Source organism: Pipistrellus hanaki (assembly GCF_964339955.1).
Source record: "Pipistrellus hanaki genome assembly, chromosome: 15".
Classification (NCBI taxonomy): domain Eukaryota; kingdom Metazoa; phylum Chordata; class Mammalia; order Chiroptera; family Vespertilionidae; genus Pipistrellus; species Pipistrellus hanaki.
This window is the reverse complement of record NC_140517.1, coordinates 14,457,280-14,479,101: the sequence shown is the minus strand read 5'-3', so window position 1 is coordinate 14,479,101 and position 21,822 is coordinate 14,457,280. Positions and strand designations below refer to the sequence as shown.

The following is a 21,822-nucleotide window of genomic DNA, read 5'->3' as shown; positions in this document are numbered from 1 at the left end:
GAGGTCTGTAGGGAAAACAGGATTAAAAAAATTTTTTTACCTCCTTATAATGAGAGATTCCCGTCAGGAGACCAACAAAAGTCACTGCTGAGCTGAAAAAAGTTCGGTAGTCAGACATGCTCCAGCCAAACAGCAGGTTAAACTGAAAAGAAAGACGGGTCAGGGGTGGAGAGCAGTGGAGGCCACTGCAGTTATTTGTCTCGGGGTGCTTGATAATGATGAGGTCAACATAGAATGAATGGAATAAGGAAATTCTTTAGTGGCCATTTCAGTTACTATGCCTAAAAAAATGCATAAAATTCCTTTTAATTACATTGTATTTTCATATAAATTTGACCTTCATTTCTGTGAGCTAAATTTTATCCCCATTTTAGAGATGAGACAAATGTGTGAATTTAAGTCCTACTACTGTCAAGTATGGAACTACAACCAAAACCAGCTTTTCTTACTCCAATTCTTTTCTCCAAAACTCAGAGCCAACTTGAACTGATGGTTTTCCTATAATGATCTTTTCTAAGGGAAGCAAAGTGACTCCAAGACCCTAGCACCCAGGAAAGACAGACACGGGGGGCGGGGGGGGGGGGCTCACAGCCATGGCGTAGCCGGTCAGCAGGATCACAATGACCAGCAGGAAGCCCACCACCTCGTCCCAGGCTTTGGTGAGCGTTCTTCCGATGACCTGCAGCCGGGGGCTGTGATGCAGCAGCGTCCACAGCTGAACGGTGGCCAGCAGAACCAAGAAGCCCATGAGGTGAATGACAGCCGAGTTCACCTTTACTGCCTCGTAGAAGTTGATGAACCTGCAGCAGGAAGGCTGACAGTTACTCAGTATGAACCGCACGCCCTCACCATTCCTGTGCTGCCAGGGTCCCCAGTGTTCCCACTGCCGAAGTGCGGCTGTTGTACGAGTCCTGTTGGGTGAAGTGCTTGATGTAAGAGTGCTGCAGTCTAGGTTGGGCTCCTGTGTTTGTGCATATGAGAGCAGAAGAAACGTGTTTGGTTGGGAGTTGTGAAGAAAACTTGAAATTTTGACCTGTAGCTGATTCTTTACTCCAGGTTCATCCTGGAAACCAAGGCCAGCCGCTTCTATTGCTCTGCCTTGAGTTAAATCTCTCATTTCAAAAAGAGATGAGTTGCCCTGGCCAGTTTGGCTCAGTGGATAGAGTATCAGCCTGCAGACTCAAGGGTCCCGGGTTTGATTCTGGTCAAGGGCATGTACCTTGGTTGTGGGCACATCCCCAGTGGGGGGTGTGCAGGAGGCAGTGATTGATGTTTCTAGCTCTCTCTCCCTCTCCCTCTCTGTGGAAAATCAATAAAGTATATATATTTTAAAAAGTGCACTGAGGACTCTTAGCACACATACAAAAAGGAGATGAGTTAACATAATGATGTGTGCCATTAGGCTGGTCTGTTTTCTGTCATGCTGTAATCCTCTACTGCCCTCTGCCAGCAGATAATGGCTCCTCTAATAGGTTTACCAGTGCTGAGAGTAGAAAGATGATTAAACTAGAAGTAGAAAGATGATTATAAACTAGGGTGTTTATAACCAATTGCAAGTTTTTTTTTTTTTTTTTTAAGTATTCAATATATTAGAGAGACGCATTCATAATTTTGTTGCAGCATCTAGACCTCCATAGATATGAGGTTGGCATTCAATCACAATTCTTTTGTCTAAAAACCAGGCAGTGCCACAACAGGCTAGACCTTAGCTGCCAGCATCATTCAAACTGCACAGACCACTGTCCCTGCATAACAGCCCTCTGTGAGGCCTTCCTGGGACAGTGCTTCAGTGTTACAGAGCAGTGGCCCAGGCTGTTGACCATTAAAGGTTAGACAAGGTTAATCAGGGACACAGATGCTCTTCCCCATGAGAAAGGCCAGAGGAGCCCAAAGGGGCACCAGAATGGATGAACGTCCCTACCCAGAAAGCAGTGCTTTGGGTTTAAAGTATGTGCTCCCTGCTGTGGTTTTACTTAGCTTTGTCTTGTCTTAGGGTTTATTCCTTGGTCAGGGTGCAAAATAATGACCCAGGTAGTAAATAGAAGACACATCCAGGCCCCTGTGCTGTGAAAGGCAGAAGACTTGATTAGCAGTGTAAGCTTCTAGTTCACTGTCTTCTCTGCCGTGGACATTAGTCTGAGATTTGTGTTTAACTTCGGTATTACACAAAAATACCAGAGCAGTGGAGGAGGAGAGCGAGTTTGAAAGAATCCTGAGTGATTCAGGGCCCTCTGGACACCGAGGAGGAATGTGTGTTGCTTCTCAGGCCCCTCTTACCTGTCGCGGTCATAGTGGTATTGTGCCATGTTCTTCTTATGCAGAGAAATGAGCTTGATGTCAAGCATCAAGATGGCGAAGCTGGTAAGGATGATGCTCATGTCCAGAATGTTTCTTTTCCTCGTTAAGAACCTCCATCTCTGCTGTTTCAGCCGGCGACCCTAAACAGACGGCACAGTCACTGCTGCTTTCCTGAAGGGCTCGCTGCGTCTCTCCCTAGTGAAACGGCATGAACACGGGCAAAGTGCGCTCAGCTGGGGCTTCGATCTGGCCTGGGCACAGTGGGTTAGAGCCTCAGCTCCGCTCTGTAGTCGCTCAGAGCTGCTGCTTACCAAAACTTGGCCTTCTCTAATACAGCTTTCACTGCGTACAGTCATTTTTCTCATTGCTTAAATTAAAAAAAAAAGTTTCTGAATTAGTTATCAAGCCTGAAAATAAAACACTGTGTTTGGCTTAAAATATGTTACATTTTGCGTACAGCATCTGTATTTTGAGTACTTGCTCTGTTCATCATGCTTTCAGTCTTGCTGTTGCTTTATAGGATTAATAACACGGCACACAAAAATAATCCTTCTAGCCAAAACTGGTTTGGCTCAGTGGATAGAGCATCGGTCTGCGGACTGAAGGGCCCCAGGTTCGATTCCGGTCAAGGGCATGTACATTAGTTGGGGGCACATCCCCAGTAGGGGTGTGCAGGAGGCAGCTGGTCGATGTTTCTCTCTCACCGATATTTCTAGCTCTCTATCCCTCTCCCTTCCTCTCTGAAAAAAAATCAATAAAATATATTTTAAAAAAATAATCTTTCTATAGACCTAATTCTTTAACTCTTGAAAACTGAAAGAGCTACTTTGTGGAAAACTACTCAGTCTTTAACTGAAATCGAGTTTCTGGAAAAGACCAATAATAGCTCATTGTGGAGCTCCCCAAATAATACCCAGATAAAGCTTGAGAATATTAGATCGAACGTTTCCAACTCACCTGTATGAAGCCGTAGTAACAGACTAGCAGATGATAGATGACTTGTGAGGCCACAGACCAGGCGAAGTCCTTCTTTGATGTCTGAAGGGAGGTTAAAGTGTCCAGTCTCATGGAGGCGAAGAGAGCACCTGAGAATAACATCGAGTCCAGAGTCTTTAGAACTTCCCTTCAAACTCTGTCTCTGAAATAACCCCAACTGTCCCTCTATTATTAGTTTCAAATGTCCTTGAGTTTTTAAGCTCCGTATTTCCCTAGAGGTGTCACATATATTAAATGAAGTTGTGTGCAAAGCTACTGGACTAAAATGCGCTTATTGCATTAAAAGTTGGTAGAGGGGAGAGGATTATACCGTCGATTCCCCCTAGAGGGCAGTGTCAATGATTGAACAGCTGTTACAGGTGTGTTACCTTATGAGAACAGCTGCAAAGGATGTTCAGACGTAATGTTGCAATGTGGTGCTTTGCAGAGAACTGATCACTGCAATGTCAAATGGGGACAACAATCAATCAAATATAAGTGTGGTGCTTTTGTTTAAAGCCACTTAAAATATATTTTCAGAAAGTACTATGATTAAAATGCTTTGAACCATTCCAAATTTTCTATGTTTAAAGCATTAATATTATCCCATGTATTAATACTCAGATGTCTGTATGAAGATAGACTTAAAAAGCTTCAGATTCCAGCTAGAAAGACAGTGATTTTGTTGCAGTTTCAAAAACGTATGAAAGATCTTGTGAATATAACTTTTCAAAAAGCCCCAAAATATTAGATCTAAGATATGCTCCTAAGTAGAAAGGGCCATTGTAAGGACAAATTCCTACTTCACTTGGCTCTCAAGATGGGGACTTTCCCTCCGGAAGCAAGGCTAGGGAAGTGGTATGGGTCTGGGAAGAAGAAATTCCTGATTAGACGTAAACCCTGGTGGTAAATAGAAGGACACTTGTGGGCAAATTCTGGGGGAGAAAAGGAGGAGGAAACAAAGTAGGATTAGGACAGACCATCTGTTTAAGGTAGGGGAATTCAATGTACCAGTTTCCCTCTAGTCCCTTAACAAAATGCCTCTACAATGACAGTGAAGGGATGAAAAATGACAAAGATAAAAAAGGGGGCAAATGAGAGGAACAAACTGTTTGGAAGCTGGAAAATGGACAAAGGACACTGACACAGCAGATTCAAGAAAGCTGAAACCTAAGCAGTGCAGGAAAACCAAAGCCAGCCGGTTCTTACCACAAACCCTAGAAAGGCTGGGGAATGGGAGGCAGCAGGCACCTCTGAAGGTAGAGGGTCAATTGGAACTGAAAGTGGGATTGCAAGAATGAACTTAAGCCATTAGATCCGATTCCTCTCTGACACAATCAGCTATCCACCCATCCTGCCTTCCACTACCCCAAGACTGAAGGTTTATTATAGTGACGTTGGACTAGAGAGAAACTGGAACTCAGAGACAGCAGGTACATCTGCAAGTCTACTGGAAAAGGGACTTGAGAGAAAATTTACATACTGCATGGTGAGATCCCTACCTCCCTTCCCTCCACTTCTTTAACAGGCTTATCTTCAAGACGGGCATGGGAAGGGTCCCTCCTGAAAACTGACTGCCCAAGAGAAAAGACGGGTGCCAGGTGACAAGCTCTATCCATGCACACAGAGCTCCTAATTAGCATTATCAGAATTTTGATTTTTTTTTTACTCTTTCAAATATGAAAGAACAGTCAGATACTTAAAACTCTAACATTAAAAACCAGAAATTAAAGCAAATAAAAAAATAAAAAGCTCAGAAATTAGAGAAAATGAAGAAGCTGATAAAAACAAAATGAACCTACAGTATCCTCAGAGAGTTGAGAGGATATTGATTCCATAAACAACAGACAGACTATGCAAAAGAAATATGAGAACACAATTCTTAGAAATTAAAATATAAAGATGAAAATTTCAAATGGTTTAGCAATTGAAGTAATCTTTTGGAAATAAGATGGAAAATAGTGAAAACCTAAGAAAATCAGAGGATCAGTCCAGGAGTTCCTACTTCAAAATTATAGAAATGTGAGGAAGATAAAATAGAGGGGAAATTTACAAAGAAATGCAAATAAAACTTATCAGCGCTTAGATGAAAGGACTTACCATGAGATCAGTCAGATCCTTTCATAACCGTGGTGACAAAGAGAATTCTAAATACTTGGGAATGGGACCATCATATTAACAATAGTCTGAGAAGTTAGAAGGTAATGGACTGCACTTTCCAAAAAACAACTGTATCCAGTCAAATAAGCAGCCAAATGTGATGACAAAAAATTTTTTTGGACATGTAAGGCTTCAAAAAATGTACTTCTCCTATAGCCTTCCAGGAAGTTACTGTAGGATGTGCTCCAGCAAAATGAGAAAGTAAACCAAGAGAGGAAGACATGGGCTCTAGGAGAAAGGAGGTCCAGCAGAGGAGAGAAGAGAAGATAATCCCTGAGGTGGCAGGGAAGGGAGAGTCAGGACAGGGCTCTAGAGCAGGCTAGAGAAGAACCAGTCCCGCTGTGCCAACAGGACGAGAGACCTCGAAAAAGGATCACAAAGTGATAGCTTAGGTGATACTTTTGAACAGAATGAGGTTTACTTCTAGAAGAGTTTGGTTCATCTCCAATTAATAGAATGCATGCAAAACAAACAAACAAAAAGAACTGTAAATTAGGGGGGAAAGTTGTGAAAGAAAAATTGAATTGTAATCCATTACATGGCTCATCTTTGAAAAATATAGTTATATTGGGAAAATGAGAAAAGAGAGAAGGTATGTATATGTGTGTGTATGTTAGAGATATTTGTGGGTATAAGAAAGTTAAATCCTCATGTCATAAAAAATACATACTATCTAAAACTGGAAGATTCATGAAATAGCTAATAATCATGTTACTTTATAAATTCCAAAAGAACCAGTTAAAAAAGCTGAAATGAGGTGGGAAATGAGGACTGCTAGTTTTTGCCTTAACTATTTGATTTTTAAAATTACATTATGTATAATAACTTTAATTAAAATAGTGTCTTTTAATGATGTAAGAAACCGGGACTTCTGAGATACCCAGGTCAGAGGGAGGAGAGGAAGAGGCCTTCGTACCCACATTGTTGGATTCCAGAATCAGGGTCACTACGCAGAACAGGTTCACGTTAGCGTTGAAGACCACAAACTCCACAAAGAGGCTTTTGGTGAGATGGTCTAGCCAGCGGCTCTGTTCCAGATGCTGCAGGACTCTGGGAAGACAGGACAGGGCTGCTGCCTGTTCCTCTCAACCCTGCAAGGAGCTCAATGCCCTGCATTTCCAACATCCCTCAGCCCAGATGAGAAGCTCCGAGTCCCGATCGAGATGACCGGTGCAGTGTTTTATAATCACCAGTGCCCACACTTTCACTAGTGATAACGTGAATCTAAAACACTATAGTAATGATAAAGCTTTCACAATAGTAGTCACACCAAGGTTAAACATCCAAAAGGATATAGTTGGCGTTTTAAGTGTGAGGTAGAATTTTATATGCTGTCAACTACTTCTATCTGAAATGTTAAACGCTACTCATGACTAATATATATTCTGTTTTGAGAGGTGTAAGGGGTCGAAATGTCATTTGATTGGCATTGTTTTTAATGTCTTGCTATAAATTTAAATGGAGGATAATTTAACTTAAGACATTTCCATACATTATAATGACAAAGACTTCCAGGATTCATATAAACATTTATCTCTCTCTGGCAGTTGCTTTTTGGGCATTTGAATTTTGGATTATTTGTGGTTCTCATGAAAATTAGTGTTTTCTCTTATGTTTGAAGAGTATAGTTTGCCCAAGCTAGACTTACTGAGTCCAGCTGCAGCTAGGATTGAAACTGATAAGCTTCTCCAGATGAGAAAAAGAATGAGGTTTGGCAAACTGGCATGCTAAAACATACATTTCCTTAAAAGCCTGAAATAAAAGTGTCTACAAGTGTCATTATAGTTGCTGTCAAACTACTCAAATGGGTCCTGATTCCTACTGGTCCTGAGAAGGGACCGAAGCAAACGTCTTGGTCCTCACGTTTAGGGCTCGGGCTCGCTCACCTGGCGGCGGAGCTAGCGTTCCTTCCGAGTCGGACAACGTATCCTCCCGAGTAAGCGGCAAACGCCCCCTGGACGGGGTGGCCACCCGGGGCCTCCGGATTCCGATAGTGCCACATGCTGTCCGGGTCTGTGCTGTTCGTTTCAGGGGGGCTCCAGTTAACCCCATAGTTCTCTGTGTCCTCCACATCTCGACGAGATGGCTTCAGAATGCGAATCTGATGAAGCAGAACGTTGCCCAAAAGAAAGGAGTTCCCGTCAGTAATAAATCCTAGGGAGAGAGTACAGGAAGCCATTGTAAAAACCGCCTCCTTATGTTCTTAACAAAAACTGCAGGTTCACCACTATTTTTAAGAACATTTTTGGAGTTTTCAGTTAATGCAACCAGATTAAAAAAAAAAAAAAGTGGCATCATTATTTGTAGATAGTGATCTAGATAATGTGTAGTTACTGATCTAGACAGATCATGACAATCACCTGAGGAAGAGAGTGGAATATGAGGTCCCTTGCTTGTCTCTCTCAATAATAACCTGGCAGGCACCTGCAGACAAAAGTGCCTTTGTGGGTGTTTTGAGATTTAGTGGGGGATTGTGAAACTCCAATGAAGCCCAAGACCAACAAGGTCCGTTTTGAGAAGGCAGGTCCCCCACGTGGCTGACACACCAATTGTGGGCCTGCCTACAGGTCTAGAAACAGCTCTGTCCTCCTGTGGACGTAGTTGCTACAGAGCCATTTGACCTTGGTCCTGCCGCCAGCACCATAAGGCCGGGGACTCAGGAGGGGTCATTCCTGTCTGTGCCTCGGTAACAGGCTGCAGATGTCAGTCCCCAGTGCGGACCATAGCGTGGCCGACACCCAGCTCCAGCCCCTCTCAGCGGTGGCCCAGAAGCCCGGAGGCAAGCTTTCCAACAGTCTGACTAAGGGTCTTGAAACCGCCTATAACTTACCGCACCAAAAACGAAACACATCCTTTTGAGGGATGGCTATGCTAATTAGCTCGATTGTAGTAATCATTTCACAATGTGGTTGTATATCAAAGTATGTTACACCTTAAATTCATGCAGTTTTGTCAGTTATACCCCAATAAAGCTGGGGCAGTGGAAATGAATCTAAAAACTATTACAGAAAGGCAATTCAGCAAGGTGGCTGGGCACTAAATATCCTTCATATATCCAAATAATATTTACTTAGAAGTTATAGAGAAATAAAATATCTTATTTACAATAGTAACACAAAAGATAAGCCTAACAAGAGATGTGCAAAAATTTTATGAGGAGCGCCCTAACCGGTGTGGCTCAGTGGATAGAGCGTCGGCCTGCGGACTGAAGGGTCCCAGGTTAGATTCCGGTCAAGGGCATATAACTTGGTTGTGGGCACATCCCCGGTAGGAGGTGTGCAGGAGGTAGCTGATCGATGTTTCTCTCTCATCGATGTTTCTAACACTCTGTCCCTCTCCCTTCCTCTCTGTTTAAAAAAAAAATCAGTAAAATATATATTTAAAAAAATGTATATATACATGTATAGCAAGTTTTTTCAAGATATTTTAGATATATTTGTACGTGTGTAAAATTACATATGTAAATGAGAGTAATGGTAATGTTAAAAGACTGGAAACAATTTAAATGTCTCTCAATAGGGATCTGTTATATCAATCAGGGTACATCCATGCAGTGGCACACTATATAGAAAATGAATAAAACATAACAGGGTCAGCTTTATATATACTGCTGGAACAATTTCCAGGTAAATTGTTGAGGGGAAAAAAGCAAAGTGCATGACAATGTTCCTAGTATGTTACCATATGATCAGATATATTTGAAAATGCATAGATGACCTCTGAAAGAATATATAATAAATTGGGAATGTAGTTGCCTCTTGGAAAGAGAAAAATGGAATTATGGAACAAAGGAGAGTTGGACAATATATACTGTTGTACATTGAATTTTCTCCATGTTCATGTTTTAATGATTAAGTAATTTTTTAAGTGTAGGGAGAGGGATAGAGATATCGATCAGCTACTGCCTGCATGCCCCCCCACCAGGAATCGAGCCCACAACAGGAATCAAATCGTGCTCAACTACTGAGCCACACTGGCCGGCCTTAACAAATATATTAACAGGACAGAAAAAATCACGTTAGAGAATTTGGCACGAATAGGTTTGCGGGAACAGGTGGAGAGTGAAAGGACTGGGAGCTCTGCAGAAGATAAAGGGAGGCGGTGACAACCTTCACAGATGGTCTCACTGTATTTCCTGAGTGAAAAATATGTACAATTATAAAATTTTGGTCGTTTTCCATCAGAAGAAAATCAAAAGAGAAAAAGCAAGCTTAAATTACAGCAAGAGAAATGTGAATTAAGTCCTGCGAAGGAAAAGACCCTTCCCTGTATGTGACTGAGCACTGGGACATGCTATTAGGAAGGGTAAGTGTTTACAGGATATACATACATTATCTGCCATGAATGGCTTGGGCTTCAGTGTTCCTGGAAACAACTGGACTAAGAGGACTGGGTTACGTCAATTCTGAAAGGAAGGATTTTTAGAATTGAAGAGGGAACCCATGGTAGGGCCAATTTTTACCGGGCTTGACCCATGCCCACCTAGCTCTGTTTATCACCATCCACAGATTACTGCCGCAGATATCTGGGGATTCCAGATAACTCATGTCCAGGTATGTCCAGGTAATTCCTGTACACTTTGGTTCTAGATTAGCCAGAGCTTCCATTTCACCAGTTAACAACAGCTGGCACGTATCCAGTGAATACCATGTACTAGCACTGAACACTTAGATATACTAAGCTTTTTTGTTTGTTAATCCTCACCCAAGGATTTCCACTGGTTTTTAGGGAGAGTAGAAGAGAGAAAGACAGAGAGGAAATTCACTGATGGGTTGCCTCCTGCAGGAACCCCAACCAGGGCCCAGGCCGGGGAGGAGTCCGCAACCGAGGTACGTGCCCTTGACCAGAATCGAACCCGGGACCCTTTGGTCTGCAGGCCGGTGCTCTATCCACTGAGCCAAACCAGGACACTGTACTGCAGAACCAAGTAGTCCAAGAAGAGAACTGTACCTATCACCATGGCAGTCGCTTAGTTGTATTTTATTCAGCGCAGGGTGACGGACTGCAAATTGAATGTGCCCTTAACCTAGAACTGAACTAGAAAGAATCAACCTGAACCTGTTTACATGAGGTCCAAAGAGTGGAATCCTTGGGGTGCCGCGCCGTCCCCCCCATGGGTGCAGCCACGGGGAAAAGCCAGCTGGCCTTTCTCCAGTGTTCCGGGGCGTCTGGAAGAGGAGCTGAAGCCCCGGGTGGGTGGCTGGGCCCAGGATGCGCGCTCACCTCTGTGGTCCCCGTACAGGTTCGGGAGGAGGGTGTGCCTGGCCCAGGGGTAGAAATGGCGCGGGAGCCTGATCTCCGAGAAGCGGTGAGAAAAGCTCCTCCTGAGCGCCCGGTGCAGGTGGAACCGGCTGGGGTTCTGTGCAGAGTGGACCGCCGCCATCACCAGGACCAGGAAGAGGATCTGCGCTGTTGCAGAGAACAAAGTCACCGGTGAGCCTTCAGGGTGAACAGTCTGCAACCTTTCCTTCATGTCCTCTAAGACTCAGGGGTCCTCAAACTTTTTAAAGTGGGGGCCAGATCACGGTCCCTCAGAGAGCTGGAGGGCCGGACTATATGAACTACTAATTCCTACTGTAACACCTCGGCTGCACTCACTGCCCAAAAAACCTGGCGGGCTGGATCAGACTCCTCTGCGGGCCGCATGTGGCCCGCGGGCCGTAGTTTGAAGACCCCTGCAAGTCTACAGTGCACTCCCACAGGCCAAACACAGCAAGGAAATGTCAATTCCACATATTTAACCTAGCATTTGTAAACATTAGCAAAAGCATTTGGCTGTTAGTGGTAATATGTATCTATATATCCCTTCCAAGAACCATTCTGCCACTAATTAGAAATTTTACTTAAGATATGTAAAATCCCACAATTTCTGTATTTTAGTTCTTAAAACTAAATGCCCGTGTCCACAAGAAGGGAGGCCCAGGGAAAACCCTCTCTCTCCTTGGGGCCAGGGAACCAGCATTCCCAACACCGGCTGTGTACCAGCTCGGGCCAGACAGGACAGGGCACCCCTTTCCGGGGCACATCCTTTCCCCTCCGCCCTGTGAAGCAGGTGGACCAAGCTTTGTTCTCACACTCCGCAGGTGGAGACAGTGACGCACGCAGCACACGGTGAGATCACCTTGTCTCCCGGAAGCCAGAAAGGCAGGCCTTAAACCGCCCTCCCCCTCCCGCAGCTCCCAGCCTGCTCCCGCCCCCATCCCGGCTGGGCTCGGTGCTGCCGCGGGGACCGGCCCCGTCTCCGCACCCAAAACCTCCCCCGTCAGCCTGAACAGCCGCCTCTCCTTCTCCTTCGAGGTTCTTTCCGGGCGCGGGGCTGGGTGGCGGACAGCTGGCGCGACGTAGACGGGGTTCCTCTGATCTCTGGAGCCAGGCGATGGTGGAGGACATTTTGCTGTCAGAAATTCAAATAGAGGCCAAGAAATGTTACGTTATGTTCATTGGTATTGGCGGAGCATCTATTTCGCACACCTCCTGTTAAATGTGGAACAAGAGAAAACCCCTAAGGAGATCCTCCTGCTGTCATGAAGGACTTCTGAGCCTATACAATTAGTGTGCAGCCTGAGGTGATGTCTGCTCGATTGCTGTAGAGGTCTCTAACCTGCTTCCTCTCCATTTCTGTGCTTACCTGGGCCCGGAAACACACAGTGCTAGCCGGTGGAGCACACGGTGGGAGCACACCCCAGGGGAGCTTCCCAGACTTTGACATTCACAGTTTTGTTAAGTGCAGGTTCTGGGGTGAAGCCCAGGATTCTGCATCGCAATTCCAGGACGTGCGGCCGACGTTAACTGACGGTGATGTTCACCACGGCAGAGCTAACCCCGTCTCACAGTCTCTGAAGCAGCGCTAGTGCTCCCTTGCTGGCTGAGGAAGTTAACAGACCACTGAAGGCCGGACTTCACTTCCCGTTCCACACACTGTGGCTCACTCCCACTCCTCGTTGCACTAATCCATATGCAAAACCTATAGGCTCTTAATTTTTATATATTTTTATTGATGAGAGAGAGAGAGCGAGAGAGAGAGAGAGAGAGAGAGAGAAATATCAACGAGGAGAGAGATTATTGATCAGCTGCCTCCTGCACACCTCCTACTGGAGATCGAGCCTGCAGCCCCGGACATGTGCCCTGACCAGGAATCGAACCGTGACCCGGTTCATAGGTTGACGCTCAACCACTGAGCAACACCGGCTGGGCTCCTTGCATTCCTACTAGCTTAATCCTGAATTCGGTCTACTTCTTTTTTTTTTTTTTTTTTTAAATATGTTTTATTGATTTTGTACAGAGAGGAAGTGAGAGAGATAGAGAGTTAGAAACATCGATGAGAGAGAGTCATCGATCAGCTGCCTCTTGCACATCCCCCACTGGGGATATGCCCGCAACCAAGGTACATGCCCTTGACCGGAATCGAACCCGGGTCCCTTCAGTCCCCAAGCCGACGCTCTATCCATTGAGCCAAACCGGTCTCGGCATGAATTCGGTCTACTTCTTGATCTCACATTTTTCTCTGACTAGCAGGCACGGTCATAGCACTTCCAGTGAAAATGCCTCTCTATGGCCTCTATCTGTGACCAAAAGTACACGGAGAAGTCCCACTGCCGGCTCTGCAGTTCTTGCAACTGTATTACCTACACCGGGTGCTATAATGCTAACACTCCTTCCCAATCCTTACGGGACGTCATCATAACCAGTTCTCTCTGCACCAGACAGACACCAACCACATCCTCCACCCCCCACACCTCACCAGTGAGTGTAGCCATCCTTGTTCGAACCCCTGCCCTGCTAATCGCACATGGCCTTACCCCCTCCGTACTACACCCCCGGCAAACCCAAATTATGAACCAATTCACAGCCAAACTGTAACGTTAGCTCATGGCCTACAAACAGTTCTTCCACCAATAGTAGCACGATGGCTGCTTAGCAAGTCTTACTAACCCAGCTTTACTCCCAACAATTATTTCATTTATTTTATTTTTAAAATACATTTTATTGATTTTTTTACAGAGAGAAAGGGAGAGGGACAGAGAGCTAGAAACATCGATGAGAGAGAAACATCGACCAGCTGCCTCCTGCACACCCACCACCGGGGATGTGCCTGCAACCAATGTACATGTCCCTGACCGGAATTGAACCCGGGACCTTTCAGTCCGCAGGCCGATGCTCTATCCACTGAGCAAAACCGGTTTTGGCCCCAACAATTATTTTAATTGGAGAATTCCTGCAGTTACAATCAACAGTCTCATGGTCTAACATATCTATCACCCTTACAGGCGCTGACATCGTTATTCCCGCCCTCTGTTCCCTCTGCATACTAATTAAAACAGGAAAACACTTCCCAGAAACAACATTAAACCATCCTTCATGAGAAAACACCCTAACAGTCCACTTGCTGCCCCTCCTCCTACCCACTTACTCTGAAATCATTTGGGGAACTTTGTATTATTAATATGACTTCATGAGGACATTAGATTTAAAATTTAATAATAGAACTGATGAACAAAAAGATAGATACAGAGACAGTAAAGCAACAAACAGACTGTCAAATTACAGCGGGAAGGTTAGGGAGATATGGGGGAGATAAGAGATCAACCGACAGACTTGTATACATGCATATAAGCATAACCAATGGACACAAAACTGGGGGGTTAGGGCATGTATGGGAGTGGGGGGCAATGGTAAGATATGTACACATATAATACCTTAATAAAAAAAATGAAAATAAAATAAAATTTAACAATAGAAATTAAAAATTCTTATTTACTGAAAGAATATGGAAGAACTGCTAAATCATGCTCCACATATATCAGCATGGCCTTTAAATTTTAAAGTATAGAAGTTATCCACTTAAGTATAGAAGTTATCCACTTAAAGTATAGGAGTTATCCATTGGTCTTGGAAACTAAAATATTAGTGCCATTCCAAATGAAAGTAGTAATTTCTATTTGCTTCCTCAATATGAATTCCTCTACTTGTATTAATCCTACCAATCACAGCAACCACCGCTAATATCTACGAAAGCAAGATGTGCCCTCATATGTAAAAACTACCATTCCATACACTTACCACCAGTCTAATCCAACAAAATTTATCCAACTGGGCCAAGAAAGAACCATCTCAAATTGACCCTGAATAACTATTCAAACTCTAAAAATAACACTTAACTTTAAGCTAGACTACTTCCCAATAACATAGGATGTCCCAGAAAATTGTACACATTTTAACAGCTGATAACTCACTCCTTTTCAGGAGTAACTGATTTGAAATAATGGGTGAACTCAGATTAAGTTTTGAACAAAGAAAATTTGTCCTAAAGTGCCACTAGAGTTTTTTTATTTATTTATGGGAATACATAAATGATAAAGTTTATGGTACAAAACCCGCAACAGTCGATGAATTGAGGGCACACAAACACTGAATAAAATGATTCTTGACGTCTGTGACTATTGCTTCACATCATCAGCAATGCCCAGACCAGAACGGTCATTAGTTTAAAAACAGGCATTGAGCTCCTGGCCATAACGGCTCAGTGGGTGAGTGTCGCCCTATGAACTGGGAGGTCACGGTTTGATCACCGGTTGAGGCACATGCCCTGGGTTATAAGGTTGGATCCCCAGTGGGACACTTTCTGGAGGTAGCTGATCAATGATTCTCTCCCATCATTGATGCGTCTCTCCCCTCTTTCTTTCTCTCTCTCTCTCTCTCTCTTCTCTCTTCTCTCTCCCCCCTCCCATTCGTCTCTGAAATCAATGAAAATCAATAAAAATAAATAAAAACAGGCATTGACAAAAATTATTCATTTCTGGAGGTTTCTTTAGATTCTGAAAATGTTATATTAAACACTGACTTTAAAAAAAAATATTTATATTGATTTCAGAGAGGAAGGGAGAGGGAGAGATATAGAAACATCAATGATGGGAGAGAATCATTGATCCTTCCACTGCCCCCCAACTGGGGATTGAGCCCTCCATCCATGCATGTGCCCTGACTGGTAATTAAACCATGACCTCCTGGTTCATAGGTTGATGCTCATAAACACTGACTTTATAATCACTCAGAGTGCATATACATTTTTTTTGGACGCCCTGTATTTACACCAGTAGCCACTACTCCTGAGATTCATCACAGAATTCTCAGCATGATATCCACTCTCAGATCCTATCAGTAACCAATTTCTTAAATACCTCCTTATATATCTTACGCCCCACTAACAACCTTTTTCAACTAGTCATCAGATGAGAAGGAGGGGAATTATGTCATCCCCGCTATCCAATCGGATATATGGTCGAACAGATGCAACACTGCAGTCGTGTGTAACTGTATTGGAGACATCGGATTTATTGCGTCAATAGAGGGATTCCTGTTTAATTTTGACTCCTAAAGATCTTCAACAGATCTTTTTTACCCAACCTTAGCAATACTACTTTCCCACTGGCCGGGCTCCTCCTAGGAGCAACAGGAAAATCCACTCAATGCGGAGTCACCCATGAGCCTCCCACTGTGGACGACTCCACACGGTCAGCCCTGCTCCCTCCACCCAGTACAGCAGTCTCGCGGGCATCTTCCTCTAACCTGGCTTACCACCCACAGAAAATGGCCCATCCGAACAAGAGCATGCCTAGGAGCCCTTACCACAGCATCACAGCAAGCTGCGCTTCCTCCCAGCGGAATTAAAATCATTGTCGCCTTTTCTGCCTCGGGCCCATTCGGCCTGAGAATAGTGACCACCGGAGTTAACCACATCTGCTCATTCTTTTTTTTTTTTTTTAATATATTTTATTGATTTTTAACAGAGAGAAAGGGAGAGAGATAGAGAGCTAGAAACGTCGATGAGGGAGAAACATCGACCAGCTGCCTCTTGCACACCCCCTACCGGGGATGTGCCCGCAACCAAGGTACATGCCCTTGACCGGAATCGAACCCGGGACCTTCCAGTCCGCAGACCGACGCTCTGCCACTGAGCCAAACCGGCTTCGGCCACATCTGCTCATTCTTATGCTCTGGGAGCATTATTCATCTTAACCCGGAAGACAACTGGCAGCCCATTTATCACATCGCCCTTCCCGAGGACTGCACTGATTGCTCGAAGCCTCACATTTACGGGAAGGCCTTTCCTCCCAGGCTTCTCTCCTCCAAAGACGAGTCATCCGAACCCAGAGGCCTGCCGCAGGGGGGCAGCGAGAGCAGGTGCCAGAGTCATCCTGCACCTCACAACCAGGTGGGCAGGAGGCTGTGCCGGAGCCCTGCTAACGCCCCTCCTGCCCCTTCCCCAGCAGCCTCTGCGGTCCTCAGTCATCTGTCCTCCCAGCACGACCACTCACTCCTCCTCGAACCTTACAAATAAGCCTCCCAACAAATTCTATTAAACGTGTCTTCATGAGAAGCATCTTTGCTGCTTTCTTGATTTCCAACAGTTTTCCTCCACAACTGCTCCACAGATGACTACATCTCATGTGAAACTGACAGCCCTAGGTAACTGTACTAGGTTTTGTTCTTGCTCTGGAACTCAACCTCATGACACAGCATCTAAATTGTAATTATCCTTCAAACCTCTTCAAATTCTCTAACCTTCTTGGATAGTTTCCAGCTATCAGCTACTACCTCTCACCATTATTGAATAGATCAGCAAAATGAACCAAGAGTCAGCACCACTATGGCTCAACCTAATCTGACTCGGAAATGTTTTACCAAAATTAATCTCCCAGTTCCAAATAAAAGCTGCTCTACTACCATCCAAACAAAAAGGCCTAGTCAAATTGTATTTCTCTTTTCTGATATATTGACACTAAGCCACATACTTACGTTTAAGTTTCCACAAGTAATTTCTATTGTAAGGACTCCAGTAAGCAAGGATCATCCAGCAATCTTTACAATGACTACAAGTCAAGTATAGAACATAGAAAGCCATAGGACCCACAGCTCCCCTGAATAGTCCAGCATCCCCAGTGTCACAAACAGCCCAGCCTCCTGGGCCATTAAACTTAAACACAACCTCCACCTCCTCATTGTTTAGTACTCATAACATTAATAGAACTTCTCTAATTAAACCAGAGGCAAATGCTCCCAGGACAGTTTTATTAGAAACTCACACTTCAGGGTATTGTTCAGTAAGTAGCCACAGCTGCTGTATAACCAAAGACTCCCAACATTTCCCACAAATCAATTGAAAGTACTACCAAGCCTAAAGACCCATCAAAATTCATCACAGTCCCACAACTACCGGTACCCTCTCCACTCCCAATTGACTCAAGTCCTCCATCAACTGGTGAGTGTTTTGAAGAAAATCCCACAAAACTAATCATAAAAACTACTTAAAATACATTATGTCAGTTATTATTCTTACATGGAATCTATCCAGGACCAATGACATGAAAAAACATCGCTATATTTCAACTATAAAAACAGTAATGACCAACATCCAAAAATCCCACCCATTAATTAAAATGATCAACAACTCATTCGTTGATTAAACTCACATCCCTTCCAGGAATCTGCCTGCCCTGCGAATCCTCACAGGACTTCTGGGTCTGTACCTCACGTCAGACAGTCCCTGCTTTCTTTTAGTAGCCAGGATGTAAACTATGGCTGAATTACCCAATATCTACATGCCACTGGAACACTCATTTTTAAAAATCGATTTTAGAGAGGAAGGGAGAGAAATATCCACCGGTAGCTTCCTACTCTGACTGGGGATCAAACCTGCAACCTGGGTATGGGCCCTAATGGGGAATCGAACCCACGATCGTTGTGGTGCATGGGACAATGCTCAACCAACTAAGCCATGCTGGGCAGGGTTCATTCATATTTTTACTGCCTATATAGTGGGATGAGGTCTATATAACAAATCTTATGTCCTCACAGGGACCTGGAATCAGAATCCTTTTACTATTTACTGTAACAGCAGCAACAGCTATAGGTTATGTACTGCCATGAGATCAAGTATCTTTCTGAGGGGCAACCTTCATTACAATCTCAGCAAAGCCTTACATTCGAACCAGCTGGTTGAGGGAATCAGAGGGTTCTCAGCTGATAAAGCCACCCTCAGCTGATTCTTTGCCATCCATTCCATCCTTCCAACTACTCTCATCTCAGCTCTAGTAATCAAACATCTATTCCTTCATGAAATAGGATCCAATAACCCAACAGGAATCCCATCTGACACACCCACAAAATTCCATTCCACCAATGCTACACAATCAAAGATCCTAAGCCTGTTGCTCCTAATTTTAACATTAACATTAGGTCTCTTTTCACCTGACCTCCCAGGACACCCAGATAACTACACCCCAGCCAACCCTCTAAACCACATGTGTCAAACACAAGGCCCGCGGGCCAAATCCAGCCCGCCAGGTCTTGCAATGTGGCCCGCACCACGCTGTCATCACTGCACTCCGCTGTCAGTTTATGACATTGTCAGTTTATGACTGTTCAGTAAACCATTCGGCCCGTGATTTAGGCTGGATTTTAGATTTTGGCCCCTTCTCTGATTGAGTTCTACACCCCTACTCTAAACACTCCCCACCGCAGCAAACCAGTGTGGTTTTTCCTACTTGTCTATGCGATCCTATAATCCATCCCAACAAACTAGGACACAGTCTAGCCCCAGTCCTCTCTGTTTAATGCTACTTCTATCTCAATACTCCATACATCAAAACAACTAAGCACAGCACTCCTAGCCCTCAGCCAATGCCTACCTGACTACCAGCGACCGCCCTATTAACACTAACATGAATCGAGACAACCAGCTGAACACCCACTTTCATCCCTGGCCAGCCAGCACCCTTTCTATGCTTTTCCTTATTCTTGTACTAATGCCCCTCACAGATATTATAGGGAACAACTCTTAGAATGAAGAGTCTTTGTAGTATATTCACCACCCTGGTCTTGAGGAATAAGCTCAAGCTCCTATGTCAGTGCCCCAAGCTGAGATTCTACTGAAACTACTCCCTCTAGGAGAGAAGTAAATTAATTTTGTGTATTATGCCAATATGGAAATATTTTACTATATTCAACTATAATTTTGTGTATTATGCCAATATGGGAATATTTTACATATTCAACTGTATGCCACATGCATAACACATGAGTGATACATAGTATGTAATATACATAATTGTCTAATACATTACTTACCCTACACGTGTAAGCATGTACATTAATATATATGTTGCACAAGACATGACTGGTTCTCGGATTTACACTTAACTTTATCTCGTGAATATCCGTATCACAGTAAAATGCTTGGTGTTACACAGTACCTGTTCTTATTGGTCAGACATTCCACATTGTCAAATCATTGCCAGTCAACACGCACCAGTTCTTAACTACAAAGCCCCGAGGAGCCAGTGGCCCTTCCGCAAACCGCCCCTCCTCCTGCCCATTCTCGTGGGGTTTTACATACGAGCTGCCAGCAGTGTCTGGTTCTTACTCCAGGACCATCTCTCCTTAAGTCACCCCCTCTTTCCCCTTAAATAGGACATCTCTATGGGTTAGTGACCAACAAGTCCATATAACTGTGGTGTCATGCCTTCTATGTTCTTTTTTTAAAAAAAATATACTTTGATTTCTTATAGAGAGGAAGGGGGAGAGATAGTTAGAAACATTGATGAGAAAGAAACATCGACCAGCTGCCTCCTGCACATCCCCCACCGGGGATGTGCCGGCAACCAAGGTACATACCCTTGATTGGAATTGAACCCGGGACCTTTCAGTCCTCAGGCCGACGCTCTATCTACTGAGCCAAACCGGTTTCGGCAGCCTTCGGTATTTTTAAAATTTTGGGTATTTTAGGATCCAGGGAGGTGGTGGAGCGGAAGTGGGGAGGTGAAGGAGGTGAAGGATGAGGGTAGAAGCGATGGAAAAGGGTGAGAGAGAGAGGGAGGGGAGGGAGTGGGTGGGGAAAGGAGAATGGAAGAGAAAGGTGAGTGAGGAGGGTGAATGAATTAGAATATGGCATAAAACTTGGCAGCATGTATGTGCCCAGCGCTGGGGAGGCACTGAAGAATGAGAAATTAGATATCCCTGTGGGAGTCAGAGGAGGCGACACTTGATATTTGCTTTGAAGTATTAGCTAGAACTCCTCCGACGGACAAGGCTGAGGACAAGCCAAAAATAAGCAATTTTATGCTGAGGGAACAGCCATTCCGGAGCATGAAAGAGGACTGTAAGGGCAGTGTGTGGTTAGCTTACTCATCTCCTTGATTTCACAAGGAACGGGGTGCTGCTCCTTAGCAGCATGTCCGCTGCTCATCCAGGTCAGTGACCGCCAGCACCTCTGCGGAGGCATCACTTCCTCCTGCAGACGGTAAACCCTCTCCTGCATTTTGGACTTAACACTGCCATGTATTTCTTCCTTACAGACAGTCCTCCAGACAAGGCACGCCTTGTTCTGCATGATCAGAACCCCGTGTTAATGTTCCTGCCACCATTGTGTTTGTGAGGGTCACCCACGTGACAGGAGGCTCTGGCCGGTCTCAGGGCGGACTCCTTAGGCGTGGTGGCTGAGTTGAGGAATGAGAGGGGAATTCAGGATTACGCTGACATTTTTAGAGAATAGGGATGCTCTGGACTGCGATGAGACAATATAGTAAAGAAGCGGACTGGTGGGGCAGGCCAATGCTTCTGTTTGGGGACGGTAATGTGAAACACGTGCCGGCTTTCGGAGGCGGTGGGAGCAGCTGGAAATGCTGTGGGGCTGGGAGTGAGGAGAGGCTGAGGCGGCCGCCCAGGATTTGGTGGGAGGGAAGCTTTGAGGAGAGGGTGACAATCCAGGGAGGGACTCCCGACCGGTATTGGAGGACAAGACCCGCCCAGGGGCACGTGTCTGAGTCAGTGAGGCAGCGAGTACCCCGCTGTTCTGATACAATCTGCTCTTCGCCAAATGAGATTAGTGAGAACTGCCCGTTACCTGAGAGTGCCAGGATCCTCTTCGTCTGCTGATCCTTCTCTTTGCTAAGGCAGGGCACCCTGTGCAGGACCAGCGACAAGAACAGCGACAGGAGGACCACCTAGACAGGCCAGTCACGGGAGAAACCAATGAGCAGGTGCAGGATTCAACACGGCGACATCATTATGTAAACGTGAAGGTATTAATACGTTTTCAATTGAATTTGGACATATTTATGGAGAACTGAGAATCGAATAATTTCATATTATTTCTGCATAATCACGGGGACCTGGAAGTGTCCGGATAAAGCTACTATTTGTGCCAAAACTGGTTTGGCTCGGTGGATAGAGCGTCGGCCTGCGGACTGAAAGATCCTGGGTTCGATTCCGGTCAAGGGCATGTACCTTGGTTGCAGGCACATCCCCGGTAGGGGGTGTGCAGGAGACAGCTGATCAATGTTTCTCTCTCATCGATGTTTCTAGCTCTCTATCCCTCTCCCTTCCTCTCTG

The 21,822-nt window shown here is 44.8% G+C and overlaps 1 protein-coding gene across 2 annotated transcripts in view; it reads right to left on the bottom strand.

Moving 5' to 3' along the window:
• PKD1L3 (polycystin 1 like 3, transient receptor potential channel interacting) overlaps positions 1-21,822 on the bottom strand; it is a gene marked incomplete at its 5' end in the record, with an annotated part of 79,073 nt that overhangs the window by 3,219 nt on the left and 54,032 nt on the right. For both annotated transcript variants that reach the window (XM_084906680.1, XM_084906679.1), the window contains 9 exons: positions 41-142; positions 590-800; positions 2,278-2,438; positions 3,256-3,383; positions 6,350-6,483; positions 7,320-7,587; positions 10,657-10,842; positions 11,681-11,827; positions 21,335-21,434. In XM_084906680.1, the coding sequence (XP_084762806.1) occupies positions 41-142; positions 590-800; positions 2,278-2,438; positions 3,256-3,383; positions 6,350-6,483; positions 7,320-7,587; positions 10,657-10,842; positions 11,681-11,827; positions 21,335-21,434 (1,437 nt within the window). The remainder of the gene's footprint in view (positions 1-40; positions 143-589; positions 801-2,277; positions 2,439-3,255; positions 3,384-6,349; positions 6,484-7,319; positions 7,588-10,656; positions 10,843-11,680; positions 11,828-21,334; positions 21,435-21,822) is intronic.